We start from the raw sequence: 22003 nt of genomic DNA on the forward strand, positions 1-22003 counted from the left end.
ACACAAAATGCCACTGCCAGATACCCCAGCTTTCTGTTCATCATGCAGGAAGCCAGGCACAGTGACACACACCTGTAATCCCAGCACCGAGGGAGGTGGAGGCAGGGCACCACAAGGCAGAGTCCCCTGAACCACTTAGGAAGACTGTATGAAAATTAAGGATAAAAGGTGTTGGGGGTGTAGCTCAGTGGAACACCCCAGGTCTGGCCTCCAGTATGGAAGAAAGGAAAAATGGGAGGGAGAGATGGGGTGAGGGCCACACAGGATCAGTGTGAGTCGTTTTCCTCTGGAATCTAGACACACGTCCATAGCCATCCGTGCCAATGCACATCCATTCTTATGAATGCATTTTTAGAAATTGGCTTTCAAAATTTTATCTAATCCCATCGTTCTCTTCCTTTGAGATCTGACAGCTCCCCCATCTAGTAGCTTTGAAACTGTTGGAGAAAGAGCAGACACCAATGAACCAGCTTCGCTGCTTCTTTTATTTTCATTTTTCATAATGCATGGGCCTCTGTAGGCTATGCTGGGGAACCTGGCACAGATGACACAATTTCTCTAGGAAAACACAATTTTTTGGTAATTTTTATTTAGATAAAATGCCAAAATTATAGAAAAGATGCAGGAATAGTACAAGGAACTCTCAGACAGCTTTCTTTGCCCAGATCATATACATTTCCCCATTTGTTCTCGTCTTTGCGTGTGGTTGTACATGAGATACACACGGAAGGTACCGTCTGCTTCAGCAGGTGCTGGGAACCAAGCCCGTACAGGCCAGCGGTCAGCCAGGGGCCGCACTCCAGCCCGAAAGGTACTTCTGAATTCTCAGATCGTAATCTATTACTGAGTTGGGGTCTGCTTAAACATGCATTTGATGAAGACAGCATTCTATTATATGCATTCTAATATCCTATATTTCCAATTGTTTTACTTGTAATAAAGGTTCAGTTTCACCAAAAAAGTATTTATATTTTGATTTTCCTCATAAATATTTTAACTTATCACTGTGGGAGTGAAAATATATTTTCCCAAGGCTATGGTACCCCGAAATTACAAGGTGAGTGTGTAATGAAACACATCTCATCTTTTAGTACCTGTGTTGCTTAGTAATCATTGTAATCTCTGCAACAGTACCCTGGGAGGCTAGAGGTCAGTTAATAGTGATTATTACTCCTGATGACATCATGGCTAGCTTGGGACTACCAGAGACAGTCACAGAACTCCGAATAAGTCAGCACATCTACGGTTTTGCTAACACTGATTTAAATACTGTAATGTTCATCTTTCTCTTGCTTTAAATTTGATCCTTTTAAAAATCAAATCATTTCCAAAACCAAACAGCACATTTTTAAAAAAGAATTTAGATTGACATCATTTAACATAAAAATTCAAACTTCAGGGCTGAAGTTGCAGCTCAGTCATAGAGCACTTGCCTGGTCTGTACAAAGCCCCAAGTTCCACGCATGGAACCAGCATGTGACAGAAGGAAGGAAGGAAGGAAGGAAGGAAGGAAGGAAGGAAGGAAGGAAGGAAGGAAGGAAGGAGGGAAGGAAGGTGCAAGCTCCAGAAAAATGTTCAGAAATTTGTCTCACTTCTACCACCACTAGTGGTCTCTTTCGAGGATACTATCAAGATATTTCAACTAAAAAGTTCACAGATATCTACTCACTAACACAAAATCTTGATTCCTGGTACCTACACACACACGAAAATGTTCAGCATAGTATTTAAGAAAAATGATACAGTCTTATTTTTCACTTCTGGAATTAGATTTTCTTCTTAAAAACTTACATGGCTCAGAATGGCAGTGCAGAACATCTGTGAAAGAGGTCCAAATTATTTTCTCTGTGTGTTTGTACCTGTGTGTGTATATTTGAAGGCTTTACTGTTCTAACTTATGGTACATTTCCTGGACGGATACTTTAATCCCATTTCACTTCTGGCTAAATTAAATTAGAATATTATTGCATTTAAACATAGCCAATAAACCTTTTTTATCCTGAATATTTTTACAATTATGATTCTTAAATGACTAATAGGAATCTACTTGCTAACGTCAATTGAAACGGGCTTTACCATGTGGAGAACAAAGAATAGTAAATGTCAACACAAGGAATATATTTACTTTATGACACATTGTGTTATGGAGAATATTTTTAACTTTAAAACTGATACTATTCTTTGACATTTACAGAAGTACTATTTTATATCATGTTGCATCTAACCTCTAGCTGCTTATTTTCTAAAAACGGAGCAAAAACAACAACAAAGAGGAAAAAAGGAAAAAATAGCTCAGCCTACTTTGTTACTTATGCTAACTGCTAAATGAGGAAATAAAATGAACTGTGGAGTTAAGAGAGAAAGAACTGACAGTGCTGAGCACTGCAGGTTCTACTGCAAAGCTTCTCTACGGCCACACAACCAGGACCACACTCCAGGAACCACGCCACTGCACCTGGCATGCGACAGTGGGTGACCAGCCACTCCGCACAGCTGAGGACGATGACCCGGTGTATGTACACGATGCTGAATTCTGAGCGCGGCAGGAAGTGGTTGTTACAGAACAGAATATGCCCCCAAAGTCACATTCTGAGGTTTCCCCTAGACAGAAAAGTTGAAGTGAAGTGAATACATTTTTGTCACGTTAACTGGGAGAGTAAACTGTGAGTTCACTCCTAAAATGTTAATGCTGCTCACGAGCCTTCCATCATCCTAAAGTGCTTTCAGAGGTTCTACACATCCTCAAAGGAGTTGGACCCCAAAGACGAAGGAACAAGCGCGTCTCTTCCTAATCTATGCCTGAAGCTTTGCCTAAAAAATTAGCATTGCCGCCGTCAGTATCTGTTCTTTGGAACCAGGGTTTTGAATTTGCTCCTTGATGATAAGCATCCAGAAAATGGCAGATTCCGGGGATTTCACTGGGGAAGTTGGGTGGAAGTTCCTCCCTGGACCGAGGGGTAAACACAAAGCCAGGGCAGTCTTTGAGTAATCTGAAAAGATGAACATAAAAAGATTAGAATGCCATACTAACAGAAATGATCACTTGGGAAAAGAAAGCGACATAACCGAATGAATATCACTAACCCCATCGCTACAGTTGTGATTGACAGACTTTCCTGACTTTAACACACATCTCGAAGTACTGCAGTGAAGAATCAAATCCACAGTAACAATATGTCTACAAATAGTATCAATAGCTACAAAACATTTTTGTAAAGATATAATCTAAACAACAGTAAAATTCACAATATTTAAAAAATAACAAAAATAAAATAACCCTGATGTCTACTAATGGTCCAGTGAGAATAAATCCCACATATTCCTGTAATGCAACAGAATAAAGCTTTCTAATTGAAAGTGGTCAGTCACTGGTCCATTTATAACAATTTAGAAATTGTGTACTAAGAAGATGCTACGGGTAAAAATTTGTGAAAAAAATGATGTGAAAATGCCTTTTTGATATTTCAATAGAAATTTTATAAGATTTTTATAAGATTTAATTATACTATATATTAATTATATATATTAATTATATTTGGACTCGACTTACTTTTTGGTACATATTTGTAGCATTTCTCTTCTAAAACTCATCTCTCTATCAAATTTCACTATTTGTTACTTACTACTTGTCCATTAAGCAAAACACATTTTAAATTCAAGTCTTACTGATTAAGTTACTGATTCTGTCTCCCATTTACTTTCCCAGTTTTATATCAAATTTGAACTTAATAAGGATTCTCGCTAATCTACTATTCAGGCCAGGGATAAAAATGTTAAATAACCCGGAGCTCTAAACCAGCTTCTAAGAAAATTACTTATCATTTCTGCTCAAGCAGATCATGGCCTGTTATTTAGCAGCCACAGTGTCATGTGTAAATGACATGAGTGGTGGTGTTGAATTATATTTTGGTTCGGTGATGATTTCCTAGGTACTGAGAAACAAACTGAATAGAAACACGTGTCAGGAAGGAGTCTCTGAGTAGAATATTACTTGTAAGTATTCTTATAACTAATCTTTATCAACATATCAATGAAAATGTAGGCCACAAAATAAAATTATTGTTTCATTACAAACGTGAGTATTTTTGAGTAGCTACTGTTTAAGAGGTACAGAATTTGGTTGACAGACTCTAACTCACCGTGGGTAGATGGCAGACTTTGGCTTCTCACACTCTAGAGTACATATTGTGCAACAAGTACAGCATGCCTGTATAGTGACGTGCTACAGTCAACTCGCAGTGGTTTGGAACCTAGTGTTAAAACAGTTTATCCAGGGCCTGAAACCTGCCAGAGTGGGCATATGCTAACACCACAGAAATTGGCAAATGCTAAAAATATGAGGTTCTTTCTTTGATCTCTCATCCCTCAAAGGTAATTTTCTGGTAAAGCACCACATGAGGAATACTCAAAGTGAATGAGCTAGACTTATGTGAATTAGATCAACGTTTGATCAATTTACAGTAATCACAAAACATAATATTGAGAAGATTCAAAATAAGTCATAGAAATACACAGACATATTGAGTGATAGAAGTCTCCTTCTCTGGCTTCGTGTCATTAATAGTACTTTATAGTGTTTATTTCTTGTCTAAATAAAACATGTTAATTATTGCTTGCCCTTCAGATAAAATGTAAGTAATTCCCATGTAAGGGTAAAGGGAAAGATCAGTCAAATACACACGAAAGGAGTGAAAGCTACGCCACACCCGTGCACGAACATCAGTGCAAAGAGTGGAGGGCTGACCTGGCGTTAGTTCAGAAGAACGAGGGAGTGGGGGCTGGGTGGACCATAGCAGCAGGGAGGTGACCTCAGCTCCCTCTGGTTGTACCATGTGGGCACAAGTGGAGAGAGAAAGGCATGTGCATGCATGGCTTGGGGTCTGAGGAGCTATGCTGACCGTGGTGCCATTTTAAGGTGATCGGTGAACTTAGCTGAGTGGGAAGTGGATTCTGTCAGGGTATAGTGTGTGGGATTCATTCAATCAAGTTACTATTAATGTATCAATTAGTCATTTAATTAGTCGTAGCTCTGTGGAGACTTATGGGATGGACTAGAAATTTTATAAAATGTGAGAGTCATGAATGTCGATTTTTAAATTCAATTTAATTAATTTACTTTTCTTGAGACACGACCTTGCTGTGTTGCCCAGGCTGCCCTTGAGCTCCTGGGTGGAAGTGATCCTCTTGCCTTAGCTGCCTGAGTGACTGGAGCTACAGGTGTACACCTCCATCCCCAGCAAGACAGCCATTCATGGACACTCACAGAAAAGCGACAGCACTGTGACTGGAACATTCCAAGGTGTGATGGAGAAGGAGCAGAAACAATGGACTCTCAGACAGTGAAGCCGTGGGATAAAGCAAAAACCATGCAGGCGTGGCTTCCAAACACCTAAGTAAGAAGCTGTCTGAAGGAAAGATGCCCTGCTTAGCCTATTCAGCTACTACTGAGAAGGTGTGGAAGATGGAAGTGGTGACCATGATCTCAGCCAGGTACTTAACGACCTTGGAAAGAACCCTGCCCTGAGGTCGAGGAACAAGCACTTTCCGGGCTGTGCAAGAGCGAGAAAGAGGTGGAGAAAATAGAGATGGTGAGGCTTGGTAATTCCCTTGAGTTCTGCTGAGTAAAGAAGCCAAAATGTAAGGTGGTAACAGGAGACAGACTTGGAAATAAAGGAGTTTCATGTTTCGAAGAGCTTTTATAGCAAGACATGCTTGTATTCTACCAGCAACAATCATTACATGCAAGAGAAACTGACCAGGGACAGAAAGCACTCAACTTTAAGTAGGACAGTTCTTGAGGAGATGATGGGAATAATGTGGTTCAGAGCAAAATTGTACGCAGGCAGAGGTAGGGCTGCTGGCCCAGTGCAACAGAAGCAAAGCCAGGACTGGGGCAGCCACCGTGCGCAGATGGTGTGGTTCTCGTCACTGCTGTTTTTGCTATGCCATGAAAGGCGAAGTTATCAACTGGGTGGGCTGGACAGAAGACACTCCGCACGATTAACTTTAAGAACAGGAAAGATACTTTGCCTACCATGTGAACCTGAAAGATGATCTTGTTATTTAACCGGTTTCCATTAATATTTTTAATATGACAAAATTTATAACACAGAGACACTTCTACCTGGATGGTTGGTTTGTTTTCTGGTTCCAGGTAGACAAGTGATACCACAAGTGAGGATTTAGCGATACAGGCTGCCCACCACATGTTGTTAAGGAGACAGATGGAATGACGCTAGAGATCGAGTTCCTGTCTCCTAGGTGAGACAGGCGGTTATGAGGTACTTACTGCCACTAGTCCACAAGACTGTGGAAACACGCAAAGGTATCGTTGTTTTTTTTTTGGTTTTGGTTTTTCTCCGGTACCGGGAACCGAACTCACGACCTTGCACTTGCCAGGCAGGCGCTTTGCCACTGAGCTAAATCCCCAGCCGCTCGCAAAGGTATTTAATGACCTACCAGCCATCTACTTCTGCAACACAGAGGCATAACAGGGAATTTGATGGGTCCTGTTCTTCGTTACAGGAAGGGATCTTCTACAACTCTCAGGATCTCCCGGGTTACAGGAATACTCTGGCTTTCCATGACTCCTTTGCATTGCCCCTGAGTTTATGCTAATGAGTTGATGCAGAATTGGGGAAAGATTCCAGAAAAATCAATCATATTACTGGAAGGCTGAGGCTTTGGGTCAGCCTGATCGTGGAGGAGGACAGAGGTGTTGACAAAACAAGGCCAGTGAGTCAATCAATCACGTCTACATAATCAAACCAATGAGTCCAGACCCCAAAGCTCAAGTTGAGTACACCATCTCATTGGTGAACCCACTGATGTGGTAAAAGGGTGATGTGCTGTGATCCCATAAGGGAAGAGATAAGGAAGCCTTGTGTCTAGAACCCTCTTGGGCCTCACCTTGTCCGTCTCTTATTTACTGATCCCTACTGTGCACCTTTACAGCAAAGCTATAAGGTCAGCGGGATACCTGCTTGACTACTGTGGGTTGTAGGAGCTTAACTGTTTGTCATGGGAGGTCTTAGGAGCAAATGAATCCACAGCCATTTCATTAAGCCATGAGGATGGCAGCCTAAGGACCCCAATGTGTACCTAGCATCTGACTAAAGGCAGACTTCTTAGGCAATGTGCTCTATAACTTGTGATTGTAACTATGCTAACTCTGATGTCTCATGCTAGAATTGTACTGCAGTACAACAGCTGGTATCAGACTACCTAAAGCACACTAAGATCATTAATAAATGATTTCTAAAGAAAAATTATGGAAGAACATGTGACATCTGTTCAGAATTGCCATTAGGCTACAAATATGTTATGAAGTTCATGAGTTAAAAAAATTATTGCTTTTCTTTTCCCTTTAAGATCACTGAAGACAAGACCCATGGAGAATAAATGAAATCAACAGAGAAAAACTGGAATTTTACAAAAATAAAAACAATAGATTTCCGATGCTTAATGTCATCAGTACCTGTAGGTTGTTGGACTAACATTGATTTTCCGTGGCACACTGCAGGACTCAAATTTATTAGCCAGAGTGACATTGTTTCCAAAAAGACAGTAACGGGGCATTTTAACTCCAACAACTCCAGCAAACACTGATCCAGAATGCAGTCCAATTCTCATCTGAAAGCAAAATTAACAATGTTTATGGTCCCTGGTTAAGCACGTCCCACCTGACAGTATTGCTTGAACGTACTGTCTCAATTGTATTACCATAAACGTGTATATACACGTGTCTCTGTAGTATAATGTCTGTAACTCTTCATGAAGATACCTAGACAGGGAACAGCTGGGTCAGCACAATTCATAATAGGTAAAGTTTGGAACTGGTCCGTATGTCCATCAACAGATGAATGGATAAATACGGTGTGGTGTTTACACAGCACAGAGTACCTCGGCACTAGGAAGATACACTTGAGTCATTCGTAAGAAAGTGGGTGCACCTTGAGACCATAAAGTTCAGTAAAACAGATCAGACACACAAGCTTAAATATCACATGGATTCTCCTGTGTGAGAAACTCAGAGTAAAAATACGAAGTAAAACAAAATAAGATGGTAGGAAGTAGGGAGACAGACAGTCCAAGGGAAAAGGAGAACAAGAGATGGGGGAGTGGTGAGGGGAGAGATAAGGGATTGAAAAGGGGAATGGGGATGTGTCTGAGCATGTACCAACTCCACACAAAAATGTAAACATTATGTGCTCCGAAAGCACCAGAAAAGAGGGACTCAAGAGTGAGGTGGAGTTGAGGGGGAGGGAAAGGGGATGAAAAAGGAATTAAAACATGTCATGTTCGTGTACCAACTTTCCACAAGGAGTGTAAACACTATATACTAACACAGGTACTAATAAGCTGCAATAATACAAAACTGTATTACCTGTGACTTTCACCACGCTGTTCCCTCCCTCAGAACCCTCCAGCCCACTTCCCTCCGCTCCTCACTATGGAGGTATAAATTAACAGTGCAAAATCAGTAGTCTCTTCCATGTGCACACTGAAGTTTATTAAACAAACCATCTTTATTGCATCCATTTTTGAAATCTGAAATGAGGTTCCATATCCACGCACACCTCTCATGGCCATCACAGAGACTTTACCAGGATCTGAGGATTGTTTGTATAAACCAGTTTCTTGCATCAAGTTAGAAAGACTTTGCTTTCTGAACTTCAAGAGTTGTTTCCCAAAACAGTGACAAAAGAAGTTGGCTCCAAGGATCTAAACTGGGTTTCTGAAAAGCTGGGCATAACTTGTGCCTGCAGTGCCTGCTACTAGAAGGGAAAGGCACGGGCATAGCTGTGCCCAGGAGGTCAGTGCAGCTTGAGCAACATGATGACGTTCCATTTCAAAGGAAACAAAGAAGATTTCAAAGACGCTTTGCTTTAAAGTAACCTTATGCAAAACACTTCTCATTATCTGGATAACTAAAAACTGAGGAAAGAATTATAATACCTAAGCAGAAAAGGACAGAGAAAAAACTGGAATTGCATTGCTCTATTAGTCAACTTTTCATTACTGTGATCAAATACCTGACAAAAAACTTAAAGGAGGGTATTTTTTGGGGCTTACAGTTTCAGAGGCTGTAGTCCATGGTCTATTAGCTCCAAGGCAGAAACATCATTGTGAAAAGGCATGGTGGGGGAAAGCTGCTCACCTCATGACAGTGAAGCAGACAGAGAAATGAGGAGTCAGAGAGGAAAGCAAGCAGCCCAAGAAGACATACTTTCCAAAGGCTCACCTCCCAGTGATCAGCCCCTCTAACAAGCCCCCCACCACCTTAATGGCTCATTCATCTACGAACTCATCAATGGATCAGTCTATTGAGGATCCTCACAGTTCAATCTCCTCTCTAGGCCCCACCCCTAATCACTGTTCCACTGCAAACCAAGATCTCATTATATACAAATATATATGCCATTGGGGGATTAGTTCATATCTAAATGACAATATTACAGCCCAAATAACAATGACTGTAATCTGCCTAGCCTACACTCACTAAAGTCCAGACCCACAGAACAATAAAATTGTACCATCTAGGTTATTAAAGGCAGTAGCAGACATGCAGGAATAAAATTTAGGAGTTTTGAATGATTCAGGGAGATACTAAGATGGACTATTTTAAAATGAGATCCTTCAGAAGATCTGATTACTTGATGACTTGAAGGACACCCACATTCTCAAATTACTGCTACAAAAAGCAAGTTAAGATTTTATATGACAGACACCATGTCCATTATTTTCCATTTTATGTTTAGTTGACCTTTTGAAAAATTTTCCTAGATATATACATTTTAATTCAAAGTCATGGACTCAGTATTTTAGATGTAATTTAAGAATCAGAGGACTCCATTTCTGCTCAATTTTCCAGCTTATTTCAGATATCTGCTGCCAACTTTCCACAATCATTTGCTTAAGATGCTGTATTATGAAATCTAAGACATTTTCAAACAGAAACATTACATTATGAATTTGAAGATTTGCATTCTCAACAAATTCCACTAGTAACTTGTAGCATGACTTTATTTTTCTCTGATCATGTCTTCACATATAAAATACAGGGTTGAGTGATTCTTAACGTCAGAATTTTACTTCACAGAGCAAAACTCAGAGGACTGCTAAATCTGGCTCTTTTCTTCTTCAAGAGAATATGGTTTTACAGATCTAACCACTATACAATAAAATAAGATAATAGAAAACTATTTTCTACCCCTAAAGATAGGCCATGACTTCAGCACAACTGGATGAGAAGATTCCACTCTCTTGGGTCTTCTTTAAACAAGTTTCTCTCTGTACATTTAATTACTCTAACTTATGCCAAGTCTACCATAGCATTTTTATTTTTCATCTCATCACTATCATGTAAATGTAGTTTCCTCACAAAGCCGAAGTCTTTTGGATTCCTCCCAGGGCCACTTTCCATGACTCCCCTCCCTCCACAATCAACCTCGCATCAACCCCACAGTTTTCATACTCATTTATCAAGAAATGACCCAAGATATAAGATGCACTTGCTGCCCTGAATGTATCTCTTTTCACAGGAAAAAGACTTGAATGTGGAATGGTGAAAGACTTAGAATTCTGACGCCCAATGCAGAACTGGGGGAGTCTTCTATGGGGGAGTCTTCTATGGGGGAGACTTCTATGGGGGAGTCTCCTATGGGGGAGACTTCTATGGGGGAACCACTTTGGGCACAGCTCATTTCCCACGCCAGGCTTCTGGGTGTAGGGAAGGCGGGACTACAAGTTGATTGTTATGTTCACTGCCACTTTCTCACTTGCACCAAAACAGGGTTGCATCTCTACCTTCAGTTCACTCACATTTTCTAACCCTGAGTAGAAGGACACTTGTGAGGCACCAGCAAGGAGGGAGTTGGGGAATGGTTTGCACATGTGACACACTGAAGAAAAGCACGGATTTTAAAAAGAAGAAAAGGAAATAGCTTCTGTTCCTTCTATTCCATGAGACAGCAGGGTACAAAAGTAGAAGAAACCTGGGCTTTAAAGCCAGATTAGACAAGATTCCACATCCCGACTCACAAAAAACATGACCACTCTTGTGCAACAGGGATCACGCCTTTCTCTTCATTATGTTGTTGCATAGATTAAATGAGACAATGTTTAGGTGACAGTGTGCTCCCTTCTGTTACCCATATTTCCCTCCCCTCTGCCTCTGAGATGTTTCACACCTATCTCCTAAAACCACCTAACATTTCCTGGGATCATCCTGGGACATGAGAAGATACGTTTAATGTCTCACTTTACTGGTCAGTAAAACTAACCTACAATTACCCACATACTACCTGTAAGGTAGCCATATATAATTCTTCCAAGTGCAAAAATCTAAAAACTTCCATTTAGATAAATAAGAAAAATTATGCCATTAATCCTGCTCCCCCACAGAACACATACCTTTTAAGTAAGAAATTCATTTATGTGGAAATCACTGGCCCTGTTAGTAGTCTGGATATTTTTAATGTTTGCTTTGATGTGTTGAATTACTGCACAAAAATTAGAAAGGCATACATACTTATTTTTCTTTTGAAAAATGCAATTAAAAATTATGTCTGGAAAAGTTCAATGTTGTGATGCTTTTAAAACACAGCTGCAAATTATTTCATACTCCTCCCATGGAGATGGGGAATTGAAACCTGCTACATACTGGGTAGACACCACTTCTTTAAGAAAACAAAGTGAAAATGTCACTGTATGTCTTCCAACACCCCAAATTAAGGAAGGAAAGCTTTATTTAGCTCACAGTTTATGGAGGTTTCAGTCCGTAATCAGCTGGCTCCAAGGCAGGTGGCATGACTGAGGGGCAACTGTTCACGGTGGCAGAAGACAGCAAAAGCAACAAGAGCAGTAGAGAGAAGAGCAAGCCTCTTTTCCTCCCTTACAATGTAAGCAGGCTGCCTGCCCTACGGCGCGTGTAGCACTCACACTATCTCTGTGCCCTCCACTTTCGCAGGCTGAGGATGTTTACAAAGTGAGGACCTTGGCCCCCTGCTGAGTCGTTTGGTTAAGCTTCTAAACTTCTCAAGTTTACATAATGTATCAACCATTACATAAGAGGTCATGCAACTTCCATCAGTCTTGTCTGCTGGGACATGAACCACTTGTCCAAAGTGTGATTACTCTGAGACTGCAGTGCTGGAACACCCCGTAGAACAGTGTGACTGACAGTCTCAGCTAAGCCAAGCTGTCCATCACCCTACCCTCACCAAGCAGCCATCTTGGAATGGATTCCAAATGTTGCAAGTGCAGTAATTCAGGCACCCTCAACGACTACAGTGCTCCCCATGGAGGTGCAGAATACCACGCAGTAAAGACATGGCGTGACAGCAGATTTAGAAAACAGTTGCAAAACTCAGGCAGCTTCCACTAAGGTTAGAAAGCAAAGGCTAAACTTCTAATTATTATAATAGTTGTTTTTAAGTTTTTTTTACTTCTCTTTATATTTTATAACACACCAGATTGGATTCTACATTACTTTAAGGACCCAAGTATGAAGGTCACCCACTGAAAATCCGTCTACAAAGGTTTAGTGGAAGATTTGCTATGAGTAGGACATGTAACTGCAGTTCATTCATTCTCTATTATACTAATACCTAGCCTGTTAATTCTATCTGCAGTAAGATTCTATTCTGGAATCTGGCTCATCTAAAATTTTCAAAATGTTACAAGCCTTGGAAAATGCTGATGGACTTGTACTCAACATCCATTCTCACGTAAGGCCCCTAGAAAATTAAAAACCAGAAGCCTGCAGCCAGATGCATCTAAATTAGTCAATCAGATGCATGTGCATGAGGTGTGGAAGGCAAGCTTCCCACTGTGCTTGTACTTCTTTTGCTCCAAGTGTGACCACAGTTTTGCAAATATTTGGGTTTTCTAATATATGCTCAGCAGAGAGTCCATTTTCTAGTCCCACATCTTCTGATGTCATAGTGTAGGCTTCCTACATGCCTTGTTCAAACTCTAACAGGTGTAGTTTTGTTCAGGAGAGGCAACAATTTTCTGAGCATGGTAGTCTTCTCACTGTGACCATGGAGTTTAGCTCTGGAGTCAGCCTCCAGGCCAGGAAGAAGCAGTGGTTCTGATGTATGTCTTTAGCAGACATTTTTTAAATTTATAAATGGCTTCTCCAGATCCCACAAAGATTTTGTAAGCACTTAGTAATATCTGGTAGAAAATTTCCTGCTTTAACAAGTCAGAGATTTTCCTCCCTGCAGCTAACCCCTAATGAATCCATTATTCTTCGGATAATCAACTAACAAACATTTGCTCTTACGACACTTCCTGGACTGCACCACTTGCCTTACCTTGATGGGTTCTCCGTGCGGAGACATGACCTCATCAGACAGCTCCATCATCTTCAGCGCCATGAGTGCTATCTGGACAGCGTGCGTGTCACTTTCTCTGTGCAGCCCCCCAGCCACACAGTACGCATCACCAATGGTCTCCACCTAGACACAATGTATTTTGCATGTTATAAATAGAAGCGCTGGAAGAATCACTGCACACGTCATAGCAGAAATCAAAAATCAGACAGCAGAAATCTCCAGTGCCCAGCAAGCATGTAATGTGAATAATTTACCCTGATGAACCAGGGTAAATCAGATATCCTTCCCCTCTCAGGAAATGCACAGCATTAGACGCTTCCATCAGTTCTTCACTGCAGAGCCGCACAATCCTGCGAACGAACAACCAGGGGACTTCTACTCCAGACCTGTCACTAACCCCCCACACCACCTAACCTCTTTTTAAATATTCACCATGCAAAACAACTTTTATAGAAGCCGATGATATACTTTGCATCCAAAACAAATTGGTTAAGATATCAGAATCATTTTATATCATTTTATAGTTCCCTCATTAAAATACTGTTGTGCATGAAGTTGCCCCCACTAATGAGAGTACAAATGCTTAATGTAAAGTTAAGATACTAACAGTCATAAGAGTAAAAGTGATGCAAGTTTTCTCAAGGACTTTTGGTGTCTCATAACAGTCAGGAAGTACCTAGCAGGTATGGGTCACAAAGGTCAGAACTCAAGAGGTCAAACCCAGAGACAAGAACAGAAATGCTTTAAAGGCTTTGGGAATCAGGCTGTGGTATAAATTCCAAGTATCATCATCGTCGTCATCACCATCCTCATTATCATCATCGTTATTGTTACAGGCAGTTTTTAATCGCCCTGTATACTAGCCCCAGTAAGCTGTATGTTAATTTACATCCAGAAATAATTCCTCCAGTTCTAATAGTTGTGTTTTTCTTCCTTTTTAAATATTTACTGTAATTTATAGGTCAAATTACTCTTCTTAACCATAGCCTCCATCATGAAGGGGTTAAGGGAGAAAAGAAAAATGAAGAAAGGGACAAAACCTCAATGATTTTAATGATTTCCCATTCACACATACTACACACCAAAACCCTTATAATAGCTCCACAGTTGTTCCTAACCTGTCTTTCTGCTAATCTTTGACTTTATCTTCTAGTTCTGCCTCTTGCCTGCATTTCTGCCAAAACCAATGGCCTCCTATTATCCCTCAAAGACACCAAGCATTCTCCGACCAGAAGTTCTCCTCATGGAACAGACTCTACAGAAAGCCCTTTGGTTTACCCCTCATTCCGCCCAGCGTCCTGATGAAACTTCAGTCTGTTAGGACAGGCCTATTCTGACCACCCTTTTAAAGAAGTGCCATCTCCTACCTTCTGCACCTTTTCACCCCTTAACCTGCTTTATTTTCCTCCTAAATATTGCAGCAACTGAAATACTATAAATATACTCATTTGCTTATTATCTTTATTTTCCCTCCCAAAAATCTAAGCTGAGTTTATGTATTATTTTCCCTCTTGTATTCCCAGTGCCTGGTAAAGCATGAATAGGCAGCAGTGCCTCCTGTAAACTGTCCCTCAGTTATGAATGCAAAGGGCTCCTCTAACAGCTATCACGGTGCTCAGCATATAGTCTGCCTAGAGAAGTCCTGCTGCCACTGTGACGTGGAGTTGGGGTCTCCTCTCTGCTCCAGGGGCATCTTTCACCGGCATGGGAAGAATCCTTGACCGTGTCACTTAGGAACCTGGCCCTTGTTGTCTCTGCCCTTCTCTCCCTCTCCCCCAACATGTGAGCCCTGCTTTTAGGGATCGCGTCCTCCTGCTCCTTACCTACGGCCCACTCGTGTTGGCAAATGCTACAGAAACAGTAGCAGTTTGCTAAAGCAATGGATAAAAGAATACAACAGTGCAGTGATCAAAAGATTGAGAGACAGACAGAAAATGAAATTGTCTTCCTACAAATTTCCGTTTGTAGGAAGATGGATATACCTTGAAATCACACATTTAAGTGAAATAAATCAGACAGAGAAGGTTAAATATTGCGTGATTTCTCTTATTTGAGAAACCTAAAGTATAAATAATTTAAGGAGCTAATCAAAGATAAATGATAGGCAGCAAGGAGGCAGACCTTTTGGAGACAGAAAGAGAATCCTCGGGTGGAGGGAGAGGGGACGGAGGGGACAGGCAGGGGAAGGAGGAAGGATGGAGCTGTGATACGTGTGTGTCCCGACTCCCCACGAGCGATGTACTCATGACAGGTTGTGAGTACGTACTAATAAACATGCACAGATGGACAAATAAGGAAATTCATGCATACATGCACAGATAGATAAAGCAGGCCCTGGCACAAGCAGGGCCAGGGATAAACAAGGTGGGCCATTCCCTGGAAGGCACTGCCCTCCCAGATCAGACTGTGGACATCCACTTGGTGTTCCGGCCCTTCCTTTCTTACTCTCAGCTCTCCCCAAGCATTTTCACATGGAACAAGAAGCAAACAGAAGGAAGGGATGAGGACTGGGAGAAAGGTGAGAGATTATATAGCTCTAGTGCCGTGGATCCAAGGGGCAGCTCAGGAAGGAGTGGAGTGTGACACCCTTGCTCGGGTGTCTGGAATGTGCACCCCATGCTCATGATCAGAATGACCCAAGCGGAGGAGGACACAGCTCCTGGCAGCAATCACAGCCATGTGCAGTGGGGAAGACGTCACTCTCACAGTTATGAGCAAGGAGGTATTCTCAAGACAGAACCTGACTATGGATAAATACAGCAAATTCCACAAGAGGCCATCCAACTTCACCCAACTGAAGCCAATTATTTTATTTATTTATTTATTTATCTATCTATCTATCTATCTATCTATCTATCTATTTTTTGGTATCAAGAATTGAACTTAGGACCTTGCGCTTACCAGGCAGGCGCTTGGGCTGCTGAGCTATATCCCTGACCAGAAGGCAATTATTTTCTATGTGATTATACATGGACTTCCCCTCCCCACACATACACACAGATACCCTTCAGGGACTCACAGCTCCATCTGGAATTTCCTGTAAGAAAGTTCACAAAGGAAGGTTTTGCTCCTAGCCTCTCAAATGAAACAAGGCAAGGATGTAAGGATTTATGCATTCCCATAAATATATTTGCTTCTGCCTCAATTATATATTTCATGCTGGGCTAAACCCTGGAATTCCAGATTATTATGCAGCAAATTAAACAGATGGCTCTAGCCAGACAAATATGATAAATATTTTACTCTTAAAGTCAATCTATAAAACAAGAAAAAATAATTTAAATCAGAGAAAACTTTTAACTTTAAAGGAGCTAACAGTACTTGAAATTTCTTCATTTACTCTCTTCCTAATTATAATTATATTTTAAAAAAAAACTTTACTGGGTATCAAGGACAGTCACTTCTGTATAAGTTCTTGGAACAATACCTGACTAATTACAGGTACGCAATAAATCCTGGATGCCTGATCCATAACCCGTGAAGTGTGACTGACAAGTACAATGCAACGTAAAAAAGAAAGTTTATTACAGTAAGGACACATTGCCATTAATGCTCCTTAAAATACCCCCCCTCACTTCAAATCCCATCATTCTCTAACAGTTTTTTATATCCTCTTTCCTTTCGCCTTCGATTGCGCTAGCCTGGGTGCCTCTTTGTCCAGTTTAGACTCCAAAACTTCGTCTTTCATGGTAATTTTTAGCTTTGGGGAGAGCCAGAAGTGGCACGGTGCCAGAAACAGTGAATCAGGTGGAGGAAGACACATCAAAATGTTTCTGTGAACCTATGTTTCTGTTGTACAGCCCTTAGCAGCTACATTCACTGAATCTTTAATCACACCTTGTAAAGACACTCCAGAAAGAGATCTTACAGAAATACTTCAGAAAGTGCTAACAAGGATGGGCTAAGTGTGTTCAAAATGAGGGGGAGGGGGACGAATGGTAATTAGGGTTTTTTAAAAAAACATTCACCATATATTTTCATCACCACCATATATTCCATCACCTATCGGAATCTTTGCAACAATCCTCTTTACTGGAATTGTGGGATGTACCATTTTCTGCCTGCATGTAGATGCTGTGGGTGGGCTGTCCCTCTCTCTGAGCAATGAGGAAGCTTATTTCACTTGCTCAGTGTACAAAGCAAGACAGGATGAAATCTGAGGACAAACCTCCCTTGTTCCCATTTTCTGCCCTTGGCTAGGCTATAACCATGGCCTGTGAAGGTGGTTTTGATTAATAGGAACTGAAGGAAAAGTATCATACAAACTCTGTATTCATCTATTTGGAGACAATTTTATAGGTCTCACATCCCTCTACTTTTACAAATACAAAGGCTAAAGTTTTCCTACATGACTCAGACCTCGGATTACCTCACGCTTAATGATCCTGCTGTTTCCACGATGAAGCGGCTGCTCCACTGATTTAAGTGTCTACCTCTTCCAGGCCTCCATTCAGCCTGTCCTCCCTGCATTCTGCGCCGACTTTTTGGGAAGAAATGCGGTGGTCCTTCCCGGGAACAGTTAGCTCGGTCTCGAGCTGATGAACACCCACATAATTAACGCACAGTGTTTGCTCCCAGGACGTGGCCTGCAGGACCCGCAGAGGAAGCCTCTCCTCTGTGTGACAGGGGGGACAGCCTTACCTTGTAGACGTCCAGTTCCCCACACTGCTGGTCAAAGCGAGTGTAGAGGGCGTTGAGCATGGTGATGACCTGCAGCGGCGAGCACTGGGAGCAGATGGCCGTGAACCCCACGATGTCCGAGAAAAGCATCGTGACGTTGCTGAACTTCTTGGCTTGCACCACCTGCCCCTGCCACAGCTGCTGTGCCACCTCGCAGGGAAATATAGAGCACAGAAGGTCTACCGTCTTCTTCTTCTCCTCCTCCAGAGCATGGTGCGCCTGCTCCAGGGTGGCCTTCAGCTTCCCCAGCCTCTTCTTCAGGCCGTCCTGTGCGCGCGCTTGCTCCCCGATCAGCACCACGTCCCTCAGTGCGTTGTGAATGGGGATGTCGGACAGGTAGAGCCCTCGTCCCGTGAAATCTTCTAATCTGTCCACACAGGGCGAGCCCAAGAACAACACTGCGCTGGACTCAACAATGTAGATCATTTGGCCTTTGAGATCCATCACCTGCAAAGCACAGGAGACTAATCGTTGTGATTCATTCAAGTTTCCAACACCTTTCTGAGATGAAAAGAGAGGAACCGAACACAAGGCTAATGCTTTTGTGTGTTTAAACTCTTACTTCTTTCCCACTTGCTTTCTTACCATTCGATTTGCTGTGCGCTCTTAAATGCACACAGACACTGGAAGATTATATTGGAATGCGCCCTAAACAGAAACCTGGACGTGCAGCGAACAGTGCGGCGCACTCTCGCTTCCAGGCTTCCTTGTGAGCAGCACGCTCGTGCCCTCCCTCCCACGGTCCTTCGATATTATCACTCAATTCATCTGGAGTTACAGTTCTTTGTGTAAATTATGGTACTCATGAAATCAGAAAGGTAGATCTGTTGCAGATGGAAAGCAATCTAGGGATGGGGGAAGGGGAAGGAGATGGGGAATTAAAAGACTAAGATGAGATACGAGGCTTAACAATTCCCCACGACAGATGTATTCATCATGTATCACAAACACGGATAATAAAAAAGGAAAAAAAGAACACAGTCTTTATTGCTTCCTCCCTGATCACTCCCTCTCTCTCCCTTTCTTTGTTTCCTTTCTTTTCTCCTTCTCTTCCTGCTCCTCTGCCTTCTGTTTCTATTTCTCTTCCTCTTTCTCTTCCTTTGGTAGTACTGGAGCTTGAACTGGACGTGCAGGGAACAGTGCGGTCTTCCTACTGAGTTACACACCCAGTTATTTTTTATTATTATTATTATTATTATGAGGAAGAGGAAGAGGAGGAGGAGAAAGAGGAAGAGAAGGAGGAAGAGGAAGAGAAGGAGACAGGGTCTTGTGTAGTTGTTAAGTTGCCCAGGCTGAGCTTGAACTTATCCTCCTCCTTCAGGCTCCCAGAGAGCTGGGGGTTACAGACAATGGCCACCATACTTAGCTATCTTCTTTCTTCTATGTTCTCCCAAATAACCTACTTGCTCCATCTGGCAGGTACAGAAGTTGAAATATCTCCAAATACAAGATTTTTGTGTTAAATTTTTTTTTTTGCCATGAGTAGGGCCACAGAGCTATCTATGGAAGGTATTTTTCCAGAGTGAGCAGCTGGATCTTGTAGAAGAGACTAAATCTCCATTTCAACTTTACCTTAAGGACCTAGCCAGCCCTGCCTTCTACAACACAAACAAAAGCCCACACCAGGCGGCAGAACGAATTGCACCCAGTGTACTCTGAAAAACATAGAGCTTCAAGTGATGACCCAAAAGATTAACTTGCATCCTGCAGACACAAGTGTACATATGTGTCTACTGCAGCAACGGTAGAAAGGAACAGGAGGTTGGTTCAAGGAAGAACACAACCACGGAATGAAATGGCACAGCATCTCTAGAAAAGTGAGAGAGGTCCCTATTTAACAGTATAGGAGGTTGACCAAAATACATCGTTTAGTGGCAAAAGTAATTGTGAAACGGTTTTTATTTTGCTGTAAACAAAAATGTATAGGACTTGTGTTTTTGATATTTTGCTGCAATGGATATCTTTGTGCATTAAGCACCTTTAAAAACATTTAGATTATTTCAGGATAAAAAATATTATAGTGCTTTTCCTCATCAGAACCATTAGCACTTCTGCTGGGATGAGTCCAAAGTTGCTCTCTAAGCTCTGCTTATGCTATCAATGATGCATTACCATAGAATAAATAATTACCAAGATTAAATAATTTTTCTAAGATTCCTTCCTGAGATTAGATAATTTCCAAAATTCTCTACCTTGATATTGTATTATAAAGTATATCTTCCCTGTACTTTGTTAGCAATTAATCAAACAAATTATTTATATGTCTGTGTTTATTAAGTGTTGATTAAAAATCCATTTAGTGGAATTTGGCAACATGGAGCCTTGTTTGTTTATTGTAAAACATTACTTTGAATTGGAAACAGCTTTTAATATAAACATTTATTATTTTAATTATAAAATATCTTGTGAGATTTTCAATGCAGATTATATGCAATAAATATTTGTGAAGTATTGAATCAAATAACAAAGCAAATGAATGCAGAAAGGATTAGAAGTCATTTTAAGGTTTAAAGTATTGTGATTTTAGACATAAATGTACTGTCAACGCATTTGGCGTGATTGTACACCTTAACCTTTCGGGGTTTAGTCCTTAAATACATAATCACTTATTTTACATTAACGAGGATGTGCACTGCCCTTACCCTCGAAGACTTCTTCACGGAGTTGTCCCACCTCCTCACTCGGATGACAAACTGCATGTTCAGCATTGTCATGATCCCACTGAAGGTCTGGTTGATCTTGGGGGTCAGAATCTCAAAGTACTCCTCGAAATGCGGCTTCCCTTGCAAGTCCCTCCTGCTTATCAGCCGCCTAATGCCATTGCCGAGTTGCAGAATGGTGAGGTCTTTGTCGAACATGAAGTGGAATGGGAATGTCTTGCAGAAAAGCGACACAGGGATGACCAGCGAGGACTGGGGCTTGCCGGGGGACAGGGACGGCTTGGTGCTTTTCACGTGCACGGAGTACAGCAAGTAGGGCTGGTTGACAAACTCATTGGAGTCGCTTTGGAAGCAGGGAGGCACCAGGGACACCTCCACTTCGGTCTCATACAGTTCGTGAGCGGCTGCCTTAATGATGCCGGGCAGGATCAGGGACGTGATTCTCTTGGGGAAGAAGTAGTAAACATTTAAGAAATCGTGGTCCTGATCCAGGCATAGGATGGAGGCATCCTCCAGCCGGCCCCTTTTCTCTGCCTCCTGGCAGTGGCTGCTCTGCTTCAGAAGGGTGCTGAAGCTATTCAAAAAATCCTTCAGGGTGCCACCCACCACACCAAGGATGTGCTCGTCTTCTTCGTAGCATAGTTTAAAAAGCTCTTCACCCAGAGACTCTCTGATGATCTCCACAGGAACTCCTGAAAGCACACACCACACTGTCTGTCGTATCAAACGTGTCCACGTGGTGGACGTCCGTTCCTCCAGTGTGCAACCTCGGTTAATCTGTTTACTCAGTTACCTTGTATCTTAGGAGCCCCGACCTCAATCAGATACCTGTGCTCCATTTACCAACACAGATTAGCTCCTTAACTTCTACTAACTCTGCATGGAAGTCCCCAAAGAGTTGATTTCCAGAAAAATGATCAATGGAATACAAAATACTCCCTTTTATATCTCTTAATCTGAACTATAAAAGATTAATGAGAATTCCGGGATGAAGGGCTAGACCTGTAACTCAGCAGTAAAGCACTTGCTCAGCATGAAGGAGTTCAATCTTCAGCCCAAAGGAAAACAATGAAAAAGCTAGAAGTATAGAATTAAATCCATTTCAGACCAAACCTTCCCCTTTTCTGTTAATAACAAAGAGTACATCTTCACAAAGGACCTCTCCCCACAAACGCCTGCCTGAAGTATAAATGTCAGAGTCTGCAATTAATTTAAAGTCAATGCAACTCCGTTTTTTCTAGAGATAGCTATAAAATTTTTGTCTTCCTGTGTAAAGTAGGAAACATTGTTATTTAATGTTACACAAATGAATATTTGCTT

At 41.6% G+C, this 22003-nt stretch overlaps 1 protein-coding gene across 1 annotated transcript in view; it reads right to left on the reverse strand.

Moving 5' to 3' along the window:
- Positions 1-462: 462 nt before the first annotated feature.
- The window catches only part of Gucy1a3 (guanylate cyclase 1, soluble, alpha 3), a 54882-nt gene continuing 33341 nt past the window's right edge, over positions 463-22003 (reverse strand). The window contains exons 5-9 of the mRNA XM_005400950.2: positions 20666-21375; positions 17985-18470; positions 13323-13466; positions 7478-7632; positions 463-2990 (exon numbers count right to left, since the gene is read on the reverse strand). Of these exons, the coding sequence (XP_005401007.1) occupies positions 2789-2990; positions 7478-7632; positions 13323-13466; positions 17985-18470; positions 20666-21375 (1697 nt within the window). The 3' untranslated portion in view covers positions 463-2788. The remainder of the gene's footprint in view (positions 2991-7477; positions 7633-13322; positions 13467-17984; positions 18471-20665; positions 21376-22003) is intronic.

The sequence above is a fragment of the Chinchilla lanigera genome, unplaced genomic scaffold (assembly GCF_000276665.1).
Source record: "Chinchilla lanigera isolate Chin_1 unplaced genomic scaffold, ChiLan1.0 scaffold00070, whole genome shotgun sequence".
Taxonomy (NCBI): domain Eukaryota; kingdom Metazoa; phylum Chordata; class Mammalia; order Rodentia; family Chinchillidae; genus Chinchilla; species Chinchilla lanigera.